The sequence below is a fragment of the Antechinus flavipes genome, chromosome 4 (assembly GCF_016432865.1).
Source record: "Antechinus flavipes isolate AdamAnt ecotype Samford, QLD, Australia chromosome 4, AdamAnt_v2, whole genome shotgun sequence".
Lineage (NCBI taxonomy): Eukaryota > Metazoa > Chordata > Mammalia > Dasyuromorphia > Dasyuridae > Antechinus > Antechinus flavipes.
The window spans coordinates 37649192-37663639 of record NC_067401.1 but is presented as its reverse complement, the minus strand read 5'-3'; the positions used below and the strand labels follow the sequence as shown (position 1 = coordinate 37663639).

General features: G+C 36.1%; 2 protein-coding genes across 2 annotated transcripts in view; both read left to right on the top strand.

The window, feature by feature from the left end:
* Nucleotides 1-14448, top strand: part of LOC127559025 (late cornified envelope protein 5A-like) — a 120928-nt gene that overhangs the window by 86628 nt on the left and 19852 nt on the right. The window lies entirely within an intron of this gene.
* Nucleotides 8128-10472, top strand: LOC127559030 (late cornified envelope protein 1E-like). The gene is made up of 2 exons (XM_051992477.1): nt 8128-8175; nt 9867-10472. Exon 2 carries the CDS (start codon nt 9888-9890, stop codon nt 10284-10286), a length of 399 nt encoding a protein of 132 aa, XP_051848437.1. The 5' UTR covers nt 8128-8175; nt 9867-9887; the 3' UTR covers nt 10287-10472.

The following is a 14448-nucleotide window of genomic DNA, read 5'->3' as shown; positions in this document are numbered from 1 at the left end:
TGAATGCTTCATTCATTCAGCTAGAGAGGATCCCTAATCTGCTCAATTCACTTTCCTTCTTTCTATCTTTACCATTTTGCCTCTGTCTCCTAAGGTGTTTTACCTGATCAGCAGAGGTGAGGCACCCAAAGATGTCACAATAAAGTTCATTGTCTATTATTCCATGGATCAGCCTAGTATTTATATTCATTACACCTTTCAACTCCCATCTCTACAACTGCTTCTCCATATAGTGAAGGATTCTGGAATTTTAATCTATATCAAAAATGTTTTATCATCTCAGAGAGGGGGGAGGTGAGGAAGGAAGAAAGAAAATTATAACTCAAAAAACTTTTAAATGAATTCTTAAAATTATCTTAATTATGTAACTGGGGGGAAATATTTTTAAAATATTAAAAATATATAACACACATAGAACTTGATGTGTAGGAATGTTCTCTCTACCCTCCCTACCTCTAAGGAGGCTTTCAATGCCCTTAAGCAGCAGCAATAACCACAAGGGGACAGTTGATCTATAACCCATCTTCTTAAACTGTGGTTTGTGACCCCATATGGAATCTTGTAATTCAATATGAGGGTTGCAGAATTATGATTTATTATAAGTAAATGTTTGATATCTATACCTATTTTATATACATATATACCCAAGTTATGTAAAAATGTCTTGGGCAAAAAGTGGTCGCAAGTGGGAAAATGTTTTAAGAATAAGTCACACACACACACACACACACACACACACACACACAAATAAAAAAAAAAAAAATCAGGCACACAAAACATCAAAAACAGCCTCAGAGGCACTATATGCTTTGCAAACCTGCAAGTTTTCCTTAGCAACTTTGAGCAATATTACTCTTCTCTTTGACCTGAGAATGCCATCTGAAAACAATTATAGTTTTCTGTAGTGACTACATTCAGACTGGACTACATACCATGTGACCTCCTTGTATTTATTTATTGGGTTACTAATAAGTCTCAGATTCAGGAAGTCTCTTCCCATACCCCTATATCTTCCTTATCTAGAAAGAATATTATCTTTTTAAGGAATCATGTGTAGGTAAGATGAGCAGTTATGAATCTCCTAGAATGTCTCTCTTCCCCTTTTGGATAACTCTCTATAGATGCTGGAAGATTCTACAGTCTCAATTAAATTACAGGTGCAACTAATGAATTGTGCTCTCTCTAGTTCTGTACTAGACATCTATCCCAGAAGGTCAATAGCATATATACATATGAGATGTATGATAATCTCATAGCATACAGACAGTCCCCAAAGTCTGAAATCAAAGAAAACATTTTCATGGTCATTCTTACACAATAAAAGGTAATCGTTAATGCTTACACGTCCCACTTCTATCACAGTGGGATTATATTCATTGGTGGCTGAAAATGTAGTAGATTAGTGCTTCTGTCCAGCATTGAAAGTCTTTCATAATTTAGCCTCCATGTGCCTTTCCAATCTTCTTTTAACTTACTCCCTAAGACCAGATGAGACTTACTATAGCTGTCCTACAAACAAGACCTTTCATCTCTCAGCTCCAGGTATTTTCTCTTTTTGTTTCCCATGTCTCTCCTTCATATACTCCCACCATTGATGTCGCTGGCTTCCTTTAAGTCCCAATTAAAGTCCCATCTTCTATGGGAAAACTTTCCAAACACCTCTTAAATCCAGTGCCTTCCATCTCTTAGTTATTTCCCATTTATCCTGTGTACAGCTTGCTTTATATATATATTTGTTTGAAAGTTGTCTCCCCCATTAGATTGTAATGCCTCTCCTTAAGGTTTTTATTGTCGTTCACTTGTTTCATTCACTTTTGACTTTGTGATCCCTTTTGGGATTTTCTTGTCAAAGATACTGAAGTAGTTTTCCATTTCCTTCTTCAGTTCATTTTACTGGGGCATACAGCTAGCACATGTCTGACTCCTGATTCTGAGCTCTATCTAATGTACCTCTTAGCTGACCTCCTTAATGCTGGGGACTATCTTTCATCTCTTTTTGTATCTGCAGAGCTTAGCACAGTGCTTCACACACAGTAGGCACTTTATAAAGGCTTATTGATTGATTGATTGATATCATCCTGGACAAGTTCCCCCTCTTCTAATTTAGTCCTGTTTTCAGAAGCTCTCATTGGTCCTATGTAACATATGGGAAAATTTTCCCTTTCTGGTTATTGACCTCAACCAGGAAATATGGGAATCTCTATCTAATATCAATCAGTGTGTTATCACGAACGTCCCTTGCAGAGTCATGAATTGGAGAAGAAAAAATCTTCCAGAAAAAAAGAAAACAAATAAAACATAACAGTGTTCATGAAATCAGAAGGAAGATCTGTGATCTAACATCTTTGGCCTTTGCTTTGTTTTATTTCTCAACTTCTCATGAGTCATCCTAGAGACAAATGGGTGAGGATATTGAAATTAGCTGGAGCTGCTTCTGAAAATATTTAGGCTAGGAGGTGTCACAGGACATTCAGGGATTTATAGGATAAGCTTTGAAGGATGGAGATATGATCAGGCTTTCCTTATGAATCATTTCAAGATGAGTCAACAGTGTGAAATGGAAGTTAAAAGGTACTATCACAGTCATGAGAAACAATGAGAGATATAACTTATCTGGAATAAGGAAATGGTAGATTCATTCTGATCAAAGCACATCTGAAATATTGGGTTCAGTTCTAGGGGTCACTAATAAGGAAAAACTTCAATTAGCTAAGACATATCTAGGGTAAGAAAACTAAGATGGTAAAAAACCTTTGAGCCATGACTTATGAGGATGGGTGAATGATATGGGTATATTTTATCATATAAGGATCAAGGGCAAAAGTTATAGCTAATATAGTTGAGAAATTAATCATAGAAAAAAGAAAAAGTCGACATTATAAAGAGGTAACTATAAACTTGATTCCAGGGGGAAATAGTAATAGTTAGATTTATCCATAAATAGAATGAGCAGTGTTAGGAGGCATTGCTTTTTTCTTTCTCTATGGTAGGTCTTCAAGCAGGGTCTGCATGATCACTTGTCAGGTATAAGTATTCTCTTTATGAAATCAGTAAGAAGAGTTGACTGCTGAAATTTCTTTCAGTTCTAATATTCTGTGCATCTGTGACCTGGTCCACTGTCATTTAGTAGCACATACTCACTAAATATGTGCTATGTCTGCCAGGATTCCATAATAGTGGAAAAAAAACCTAGAAACCAAACATATTTCCCAGGATTGTGTTGAAATATATAGCTCATCTTTTTTAAAAAAAAATTCTAAATCAAGGTCTTAAATTAGTAACTATCTAAAATAAGACTTCTGAAATCAATATGAGTATGCTTGATACTTGTTGTTCAATGGCCTCGATTGGAGGCTGCAACATGCTGTTATCTATATATTTGTCCAAACCATTAAGTAACCCTCTTTCTGTAACATTCATATAGCCAAAATTTATATAACACTTTAATATTGTAACAAACTTTGAATATGTTATCTCATTTGATATTTGATTACCACAACTCTGTGAAGTAAATGCAAATATTAACAGATAAGGAAATTAAGACAGAAAAAGGTTGAGGAGTTTGCTCAAGATCACATGGCTAATAAATGATTCGGGTAGGAATTTTTCTGACTCCAGGCCCAGTATTCTATCACTGTGCCATTTAATTGCAGTGATATAAATAGCTATTAGTTATAGGAAGGCAGTTAGGTGGTACAGTGGATAGAGTGCCAAGCCTGAAGCCAAGAAACTCATCTTCATGTGTTCAAATCTGGCTTCAGATACTTACTAGCTATGTAACCCTAGGCAAATCACTTTACTAGTATTCGTTTCATTTTCTTCCTCTGTAAAAGGTAGGGGGTGATAATAGTTCCTACTCCCTAGACTTGTTTTTAGTATCAAATGAGATAATAATTGTAAAGTGCTCAGCCCAGTGCCTGGTATATAGTGAGTGCTATAGAAATATTAGCTATTATCATTATGATGATGATGATATTGCTGTTGCCTCCCCCCACTAGTGAGTGAGCTTTTCTAGACCAAGGACTTTTACCATTTTTCTATTTGTATCTACTATGTTTAACATGGTGGTTGGCATATAGTAAATACTTCATAAATACTTTTCCATTCATTCATTTGTTTTAATTTGAAAGCATCTCATAGAAAAAATATTAAAAAATTCTTGTCTACACAGTAAGTATGTAGAGATTCCTTTCTCTTTGGTTAGCAGTTTTCTAAAAGAAAATTTTCACTTAAATAGAGTGTGAGATTTTGTTTAATAATAGTAATAATAAGTAACATAGAGATGGCACTTGAAGGTTTGCAAAGAGTTTTACAAATATTATTATTTCATTTGGTCCTTAAAACTCTGGGAAGTAAATGTTATCTCCATTTTACTGATGAGGCAGAGATTAAGAGACTTGCTCAAGCTTACAGAGTTAGTAAGCATCTGAAACTGAATTTGAACTCAGGTTGTCCCAGCTTCAAGTTTAATACTCTACCTATGGTATCACTTAGCTGAAATATTGGAGGTTCTCGTATTAATGTAATTGATATAAGCAAGGAACTAAAGAAGGCATCCATTACACAAGCAAAATAGGCAAATCTCAATCCTTATCCCAAAATGGGAAAGAGAAGAGCTGAGAAGAAAAATGTTCCATGTTACTAAAACATAACCTAAGACTTCCTTCAGGAAGTCATCATAAAACATTTCACTTCTTAGTTACATCTTCCTACTCTCAATGAGCCATTCCAGCATCCTCCTAATTGTCCACAAATCATTTACTATCTTATGATCTCTTCCTCTTTTTGGCTTATATAGCTATTTCTCTTTTCTGTGCATATCTTATTTTACATGGGAGTCTAAACTCCATGTTCTCAGGGATCGAATATTTTTTATCTTTACCTTGATCCCTCTCTTCCTCTTCCCAACTCCACAGTGTCTGGCCTAGGAATTTTCAGGGACTGAAGACATTCAGCAAATGCTTATTAATTGACTAAATGACAGACTTGAACTCTTATACCTTATATCTGTAATAGTCAACATTGATTGGTACTGAGTTCTGCTGTTGCTCATTCTATATAATGGAGGTGACAAAGTAGATAGATAGGCAGATATTTTTAAGACCATGGATCTCAAAAAAGATTGTTTTTTTTCCTGGGTGTTATTAATAGAAGTTCCTGAAAAAGAAGAAGAGATATGAGCCATATATCAGAAGTTCTTCTTGGTATTATATTTTCATCATCTTTATCATCTATGGCCTCATTATCACTGTCATAGATGTCACATTTATTTTGACAGCTCGAAAGAAAGTTTCCTCTACTGATAGGAGCAGTGACTATGAATACATATGAAGCTTCCCTAGTTAATCTCTTAGAAATAGTCAAAATTATTTTATAAAAATTTGGTTTTTAGTTAAAAAGTTAGTATTTTGAGTTTATAGTAAAGTTGAGTTCATATAATTCTTCAAATTAAAAAACAATAGTTGACCCCATTGTCCAGTATCTGTGGGTTCCAATATCAGTCATTTATGGAAGCTTATCTGTCAAGTGAGATTGAAGAATAAACAAATGAATAAAAAGGTGTTGGTTTGCTTTTTGTAGCTATACTGGGGGAAAGAAAAGGATGAAAGTATAAGGACTACTGAGGTAACTAGATGATAAAATGAATAGAATGTCAGACCTAGAGTAAAGAAGATCTAAATTCAAATCCAATTTTAGATACTTATTACCATGTGACCCTGGGCAAGTCACTTAACCATATTTGCCTCAGTTTCCTCATCTGTCAAATGAACTGGAGAAAGGAATGGCAAATCACTCCAATACCTTACCTTTGCTTAGAAAACCCCAAATGGGTTGGACAGAACTGAAATGACTAAACAACAACAAAACAAATTCAGAGGGAAGGCACTAGAACTAAAAGAAATTTGAAAAGCCTTACTAGAAAATATGTTTCAGGTGTGTTCTGGTGTATCCCAACAAAACTTCTTTGTCTCTTTTCTATTTTAAATTAATGAACTGGATAAAATGGCATTTTTATCAAATTTGCAGCTGACATCAAGCTTGGAGGCACAACTAACCTATTGGAAGAGAGTCAGAAGTCAGAAACAACTTCGAAGAATAAGAACACCAGTTATAATCAATTAAGGCTAAATTTAATAGGGATAAATGTAAAGTCTTTCACTTGGGTTCAAGAAGTCAGTTTCCAAAAAAGAAGGTAGAGGAGATATAGCCAAATGGTGGTTGACCTTCAAAAAATCCAGATGGTTGATTTAAGCTCAACATAATTTATGAGATGTAGCAATTAAGAAACTTATCCTCTCTTAAGATTCAGTGAAAGAAATGTAGCTTCCAGAAATAAGGAGGTGATAGTCTCACTATACTATTGACCTGGTCAGAAATCATTTATTTGATTCTGAATGCCCCAATTTAGGAAAAACATTGATAAGCTAGAGAATGTTCAGCGTATGGACAAGGACTTGATAAGGATCATGGATTCCTGAGGATTAGTTGGAGCAATTGAAGATGTTTAGCCTAGAAAAGGAAAGAATTTGGAAAGTTCAGATATGATTTTTGTCTTCAGTTATTTTATAGGTTATCACATGGAATAAGGAACAGAAAAAGGACTTGGAATAACATCTTAAACCTTAGTGGACAGAAAGAAATGGATGGAAGCAAATGACACAAAGCAAGTATCTATCCAAGTATCTGTGCCAGTGTTCTCCACTGTCCCCGTGCCTGCTTCCAGCCTGTCCATGTTGGGATTCTGCCTCCAGAGAATGCGACACTGCTAGCTGAAGATGAACAGAAGATTTTGAGGTTCAGCCATAGCTCTGGCTCATAGTCTAGAGGTAACTGCTGCTTCTCCTTCCACCATCATGGAAGATTTGTCCAGATTCTAGTAAAAGTGGCAGTAGTTATAGCCAGCTCTCTGAAGGTCATTGCTGCTGCCGTTACTGATCTGGTTCTCTTCTAAGAAGTAGCAAGGTAGAACCAAAGGCTAATTACCCTATGTCAGGCTGCAGTTAAGTGCCTTTTTTAAAAAACTAATCTGCCATCTCCCTGAGATATTTGTTTTTATAGATTATGGACTTCAGAAGTCATTGTTGACCCTGTTCTTTGGCTCTGTCTGATTTTAGTTTTACTGTTTAATAATAAAAATAATCACAATAATTAATATTTATATAGTGCCTACTATGTGCCAGGTGTTATGCTAAGTGCTTTACAATTATTATTTCAGTTGATACAACAATCTTAGGAGATAGACATTTTTATTCTTTTATAGATTAGGATCCTGTGGCTGAATTTAAATTACTTGACCAAGATAACACAATTAGGAAGTATCTGAGGGAAGATTGAAACTCAGAGTTCACTATTCTAGTCACCTGCTGACTAGAAAGACAGACAGACAAATTTGAGTGTCAGAGACTGTGAACTCCAGATTCTTAGGAAATAATGAACTCTCAATGGACAGAAGCAGCTACACCCAGAGAAGGAACACTGGGAAATGAGTGTGAACTGTTTGCATTTTTGTTTTTCTTCCCAGGTTATTTTTACCTTGTGAATCAAATTCTCCCTGTGCAACAAGAGAACTATTCAGTTCTGCACACAGATATTGTACCTAGGATATATTATAACATATTAACATATATAGGACTGCCTGCCATCTAGGGGAGGGAGTGGAGGGAGGGAAGGAAAAAGTCAGAACAAAAGTGAGTGCAAGGGATAATATTGTAAAAAATTAACCAGGCATATGTTCTGTCAATAAAAAGTTATAATAATAAATAATAATAATAAATAATGAACTCTCAACTTCATAGCTCTATAACAGGTTTCTAAGGCATTTTGAGGTTGGGACAATGTGTTCCAAATTCAACCAAGACTTCACCTATCAAAAACCACTGCATGGAGAGATAGCTTGGTGGTTGGAAAGCAACCTCAGAATAAGGGTAATCTGATTGGGAGTTGTGAGGGGATGGAATGGGGAACATCAAGAACTGACTACCATGGAGGAAGTATATGGCATATGAGAATTACCTGGCACATGCCTTGAATTTTGCAAGAGTCTTCTCCTCCCACTAGAACTGTGTTTCATGACATTAGCAAAGTCTAGAGAGCCCCTATAAAAACTGTCTCTGCCACTGGCTCATCAGATAACCTGCCTTCATCAGGATAAATCCTACAGTGTCTGTGATCAGGGTAAGTGATTGAAAAACTGGTTGTAGTCTTTTGGACAGGTGGTTTCAAAAAAATTGACAGCACTCAAGAGAAGGAGGAGGAAAAGAACAAGAAGGGGGAGAAGAGAGATAATATGAATTTTATAGGCCCAAGAATAATAGGGAAGGGTAAGGAAGGTATATAACCTTCCAAAGAGAAATAGTAGTGAATTGTCTTTTGTATTTGTTCTGGATCAAGAACTAGCTGATTTTTATTTAGAGGCAGATGGAATGGGTCTAGGATCTCCTGAGAGAGGAAGTAGTTGCGTTCTGAATTCTAGGAAACTTAATTGAGATATTTAAGGATGCAATTGGTCCCGTTTCAGGAAAGAAGCTCATTTATACTTACATATGGATAGAAATTCTAAAAAATTTGCCTTCATCAAAATATGTATATGATAGATATAGGTTGACAAATTGTTAACTTTAACTTTATGCTTATGTTATGAGGTTTGATTAATAAATAATTTTTTCTTGGAAGTTTTGGATATTGCCAGTGGTTACTGACATGTAAAAGACAGCCTCATTTTATCATTGGTTCAATCCCTTACTTTATCCATGCTGGATATGTGTCCCTGGACAAGACAAAACCTGTGAGCATCCTATATAGACGTTTTATCTTGTAAATTTTGAAATAATTGACAATCTGGATTGCTAGAAGGAGCTTTTTATACCCATGAATTCACATGTTAGAGAGAAGATAATTAACAAATTGTTGAGTTGGGCTTGGTGGATTATGGATGCATTATCCATGCATTATGGATGGTAATACATAATGAAGTAGAAGTGGGTGGGGGGCATCTAAAGTAATTGTTAATGCAAATATTTCATGATTTTTGAGCATAGCATTATAGAAAGGGCCTAATGATACAAGGCCCATTGCATGGTAATATGCCTGCTCTCAAATCCAATCATTATTTGGACTACCAAGAAAATGTAGCCAACCACCTTATGGAATTGTCCTTGGGGGAAGAACTGTTCAGGTATTAAGAAATAAACAAAATGTGTGGCAGTTCCTTATGTTGGAATCACTAATACATGACTAGGTAAGAAAAGTTCCTTTCATAGATGGGAAACAATGTTCCACTGAGATGGAAAACTTTATACTATTGTGTTTTAAAGAATTGTTATGTTAAAATTGAGACAATGATGTTAGAGAGGACATGGCTTTGAACTACTTTGATTTGGATAAAAGTTTAGCCCTCTCTAATTTTCTATGCTTTTTTAAAAAAATATTTCATATGTCCATTAATCTGAATCCTATTACTAATAGATACTAAAATTGTCAATAATTTGGGACAAAGGAAAGGAAAGGAAGGTGAAGATTTACAATACAGAAAAGATGCAGGTTTCAGAGGGCAATGACCATTTGGCAGTAACCTGAGAGGGAATAATGAGTTCTGAAAGTATTGTAGGGCTGAACCCTGCAAGAGAAAAAATTATGGGATCCTCTTCCAACAGGGTCAGTCTAGGCCTTCATTGTCTAGGTGCTTTGGGTTCCATGTTGGCAGATATTCATTCCCAAGTCTCAAATTCTAACATAAATTTTACAAGAGAAAAAAGTAATTCCTTTTTGCAGATACAAATTGCCATCATATTAAGCACTGATTCTTAATATGAACAAATATTTAACTTAGATCTAATTGAATAATTGAATTTCTTTATATCTTTTAGGCTGACTAAACTCCCACTAAGATGTCCTGCCAGCAAAGCCAGCAGCAGTGCCAGGCCCCTAAGTGCCCTCCTAAGTGTCCACCCAAGCGCCAGACACCAAAGTGCCCACCCAAGTGTCCACCAAAGTGTCCCCCCAAGTGTCCTCCCAAGGCTCCATGTCCTCCTCCAGTGTCTTCCTGCTGTGGCTCCAGCTCTGGAGGATGCTGCAGCTCCGGGGGATGCTGTGGGTCCAGCTCTGGGGGATGCTGCAGCTCTGGCTCTGGGGGTGGCTGCTGCCTCTTTTCCCATCACAGGAGATCCCATAGGAGCAGGCGCCAGAGGTCTGATTGTTGTGACAGTGGCAGTGGGCGCAGCCAGCAGTCTGGAGGTTGCTGTGGAAGCTCTGGAGGGTGCTGTGGAAGCTCTGGAGGATGCTGCTGATCATGTTTCTCTCTATACCAACAATCCACAATGTAGATTCTTCCCTCAGATTGTTGTAGCTTTTCCTTTCCAATTATGTATTTTGCTCTCCAAAAGCTATTATTGACTTAATCACCTGGATCTACTGGACATCAGATCTAATTTTTGATCAACATTTTCAACAATAAAACATAACTCATGATCTTCTTTTTCTGGTGCTGATAGTTTTTTCTCCAATACTGGACCATGCTCTTTGGCCAGGTATCTAAAGTCTCAAGTGTTTTGGTTTAAGAGACTAAGTCATATTTTTTTTCTCTCCAGGCTGTCAAAGTTGGTGGCTCTTATTTTCAAAAGAGCAGAATTGATCTCATATTTGATAGTTATAGGAATCATGATTCATTGAAGAGGCCAGTAGAATCTGCTCTGTCCCTGGTAGAGAGTTATCACAATCCCTTAGTGTCTGAGACCAGCATGGTGGGATTTCTAATCAATTAAGCAGCAAGGATTTGCATATACCTACTACATTGTAGGAACTGTATCAGGCAATGAGAATACAAAACCGAAAATGAAACACTCCCTGTTCTCAAGGAACTCAATCCTGCTGGGGAAAACATGTACATAAGTAAGATTATGTAGAGTGAATTGAATAAATACAGGTAATTTGGGGGGATGCACAATAGCTGCCAGAGAAATCAGGAAAGAATTCATGTAGAAGGTGACTCTTGAGCTGATTCTTAGAGAGAAGAATGTATGCTAAGGAGAGAGTGTGTTTCAGGAATGAGATACCACCCATCCAAAGCTATGGGGGACAGGAGATGGAGGTTCAGAGATGAGGAAAAATAAGAAGACCTATTTGACTGGACCAAAGAATGCACAAAGTATAGTGACTTATATAATAAACCTCAAAGGGAAGATTAGAACTATATTCTGAAAGATTTGAAACATCAGTGCAAAGTTTACATCTTGGAGGTAATAGGGCAGGGCTGGACTTTAAAATGAAGGGAAATTACTGGTCAGAGATACACTTTAGAAAACTCGTTGTTGGCTGGAGAGAAAATGGATTGTATTGATCAATGATGGATAGCTACACCTAGAGAAGGAACACTGGGAAGTGAATGTGAACTGTTTGCATTTTTGTTTTTCTTCTCAAGTTATTTTTACCTTCTGAATCCAACTCTTCCTATGCAACAAGAGAACTATTTGGTTTGCACACATATATTGTATCTAGGATATACTATAACATATTTAACATGTATAAGACTTCCTGCCATCTAGGGGAGGGGATAAAGGAAGGGAAGGGAAAAGTCGGAACAGAAGTGAGTGCAAGGGATAATGTTGTAAAAAATTACCCATGCATATGTACTGTCAATAAAAAGTTATTTAAAAAAGAAAATGGATTGTAGAGGGAAAAACCAATTAGAGGGCTATTGTGATATATCAGGTGATAGGTGATTGAAGTCAAGACTAGGATGGCAGAAGAAGCAGACACTAATGACATTGTAGAGATGGAAATGACAAAATATTCAGGAACCAAATGGATGAACGAAGTGAGGAAGAATGAAGTCAAGGGTTAATTCAGAAATATAAACTTGAAAGAGTAGAAGAATGATTGAATCTTTGTATCTCTATTGCCCAATCCAGAACTTGGTATATAGCTATCATTTACTAAGTGCCTGCTGATTGGCACTTAGTGCCAATTAGTGATTAATTAGTGCCTTCAACAGATAGACAAAAGGTGTTGTTTTGAGGAAAGAGTTCTCTTTTAGGCATATGTTGAGTTTAAGATTTCCATTCTATTTTGAAGATTCTAATAAGAAGTTAATGATAAGAAGCCAGAAGCCAGGAGTCAGGATATCATTGTTATGTTGTTAAGTCATTTCAGCTGCGCCCTACTCTTTGTGACCCCATTTGGGATTATCTTGGCAAAATGATGGAATGGTTTGCTATTTCCTTCTCCAAGTAATATACTAGGACTATATAGAAAGATCTGAGAATCACAAGTGCGGAGATATTAATTGAAATGATGAGAGCAGATGATGTTACCAAGTGAGAAGATTTGGGCAATAGTAACTGCTCTCATACTTCTAATGGAAGCAGGGTGGGGATGGTAGAAAGATTGCAAAAATAGTCTTATGAGGGGCAGCTAGTTGGTGTAGTGGATAGAGCACCAGCCCTGAAGTCAGGAGGACCTGAGTTCAAATCTGGCCTCAGACACTTAACACTTCCTAGCTGTGTGACCCTGGGCAAGTCACTTAACCCCAACTGCCTCAGCAAAAACAAAAACAAAAAATAAATAAAAATTTTAAAAATCCTTTAAAAAAATAGTCTTATGACCAGAGTTCAAATCCTGGCTATCACTAGGCAAGTCATTTAACCCCTCTAGGTCACTAGTTTTGTTTTATATTGGGGATTTCTTGGAGATTAGGAAAAATGTCTTATGGTTTTATCAGTGTTTGAATTATAATGCTGAAATATATTCCATAGTTGATTGGTTACTTGATGGTGATGTATATCCTAAGAGAGGTGTCTGGGCACTGAGCATCCCTCTGCAAAACGTTTCCTCATCTACAAAATGAGAACACTGAACTAAATAATCTCTAAGGTCTCTTGAGTTTAACTTTAATCTATTATTCAATAAATAATTTCTGATTTATGAATGAATGAAGAAAGCATTTATTAAGTGCTTACTATGTACAAGCACTATAATAAATTCTGGGAATACACAGAGAAAAGTAAGACTGTTGTTATTCTCACTCTAATGCCAGAGATAATATATGTGGATGGTTTCAGCTCCAAGTCAGTTAAAAAAGATCCCATGATCCTTGGGGTAGAGTGGCACCGCAGATGGATGGTAATGCTTAGGGCCCAGACATCTCTCTTAAAATAATCACAGCCAAGTAGTCAGCCAGCTTCTATGAAATACATTTCAGCATTAAAATTTCTCCCCTATATCTTGCCTCTTCCTAGTATCAAAGAGTTTAAAAAAAAAAGGAAGATAAAAATATCCATCATAGCCGATCAACAAATTGAAAGATTTGACATTATATGTAATATTCCCTATTAAAGAACCCAAATCTCTGCAAAGGAGTTACAAATTCTCATCATTCTTTTGGGGGAATTAAACTTATTTTTTATAATTTCCTAATTGGTTAAATGAACTGGAGAATGAAATAACAAACCACTCCAGTATCTCTGCCAAGAAAATCCCAAATGGGTTATGGAGAGTAAGACACAACCAAAATACCTCAACACCAACAAAGAGATGCCTAGGTAGCACAGTGAATACAGCACTAGAATCAAAAGATCTGAGTTCAAATTTCATCTTAGATACTTATTGGTTATAGGAGCAAGTCATTTGCCTCTGCCTGGCTCAGTTTCCTCACTAATAAGGTAGAGACAACATCATCTACATATCAGAGTTGTTATGAGGATAAAATGAAACAATATTTGTAAAACATTTTGCAAACCTAAAAGTGTTATATAAACCCTAGTTATTATTATTAAGGTTTTTCAGATTTCTCTGTGTCTATCTTGTTTCTTTTTTCCTAGAACACCGTACTATTTCACGACATTCTTGTATCACAATTTTAGTCAGTTCACAACCAATGGGCATTCACTTAGTTTTTAGTCCTTTAGTGCTATAAAAATATTGTCGTAAATATTTGCGATCTTTCTTTTTCTCTTGCCATCTTTGAAGTACATACCTGGCATGGGTATTTCTGGGTCAAGGGCATGAACGTTTTAATCATTTAATTTACAACTCAAATTAATTTATAATTCCAAACTGCTCTTCAGAATGATTGTACCAATCTATACTTTAGTATACTTGCCTTTTTATACTCCTTCTACATTTAGTAATCCCATCTTTTCTAGATCTTTTCAATTTGCTGGATGTGGGATGAAACATAGGCATTTTTGATTTATATTCCTATATTATTATTGATTTGAAGCATTCTCTCATCTGGTTGTTAAAAGTTTGTGATTTTTCTTTGGAGAACCATTTGTCCTTGTCCTTTGACCATTCATTTATCAAGAGAAGACATTGTATAAACAAAAATGTTTCTTTTTCATTGATAACACCTCATGCAAACTGTACAAAGTACCTTTCATACTCACTACTATTTATAGGATTTCTTTCTCTATCTTAGAAGTTTCTAAAAGAAAGTTTCAGCCCAAGAGGTTT

Excerpts from the sequence above, each read along its gene's own strand:
- LOC127559030 (XM_051992477.1), top strand. The coding sequence starts at position 9,888 with ATGTCCTGCCAGCAAAGCCAGCAGCAGTGCCAGGCCCCTAAGTGCCCT.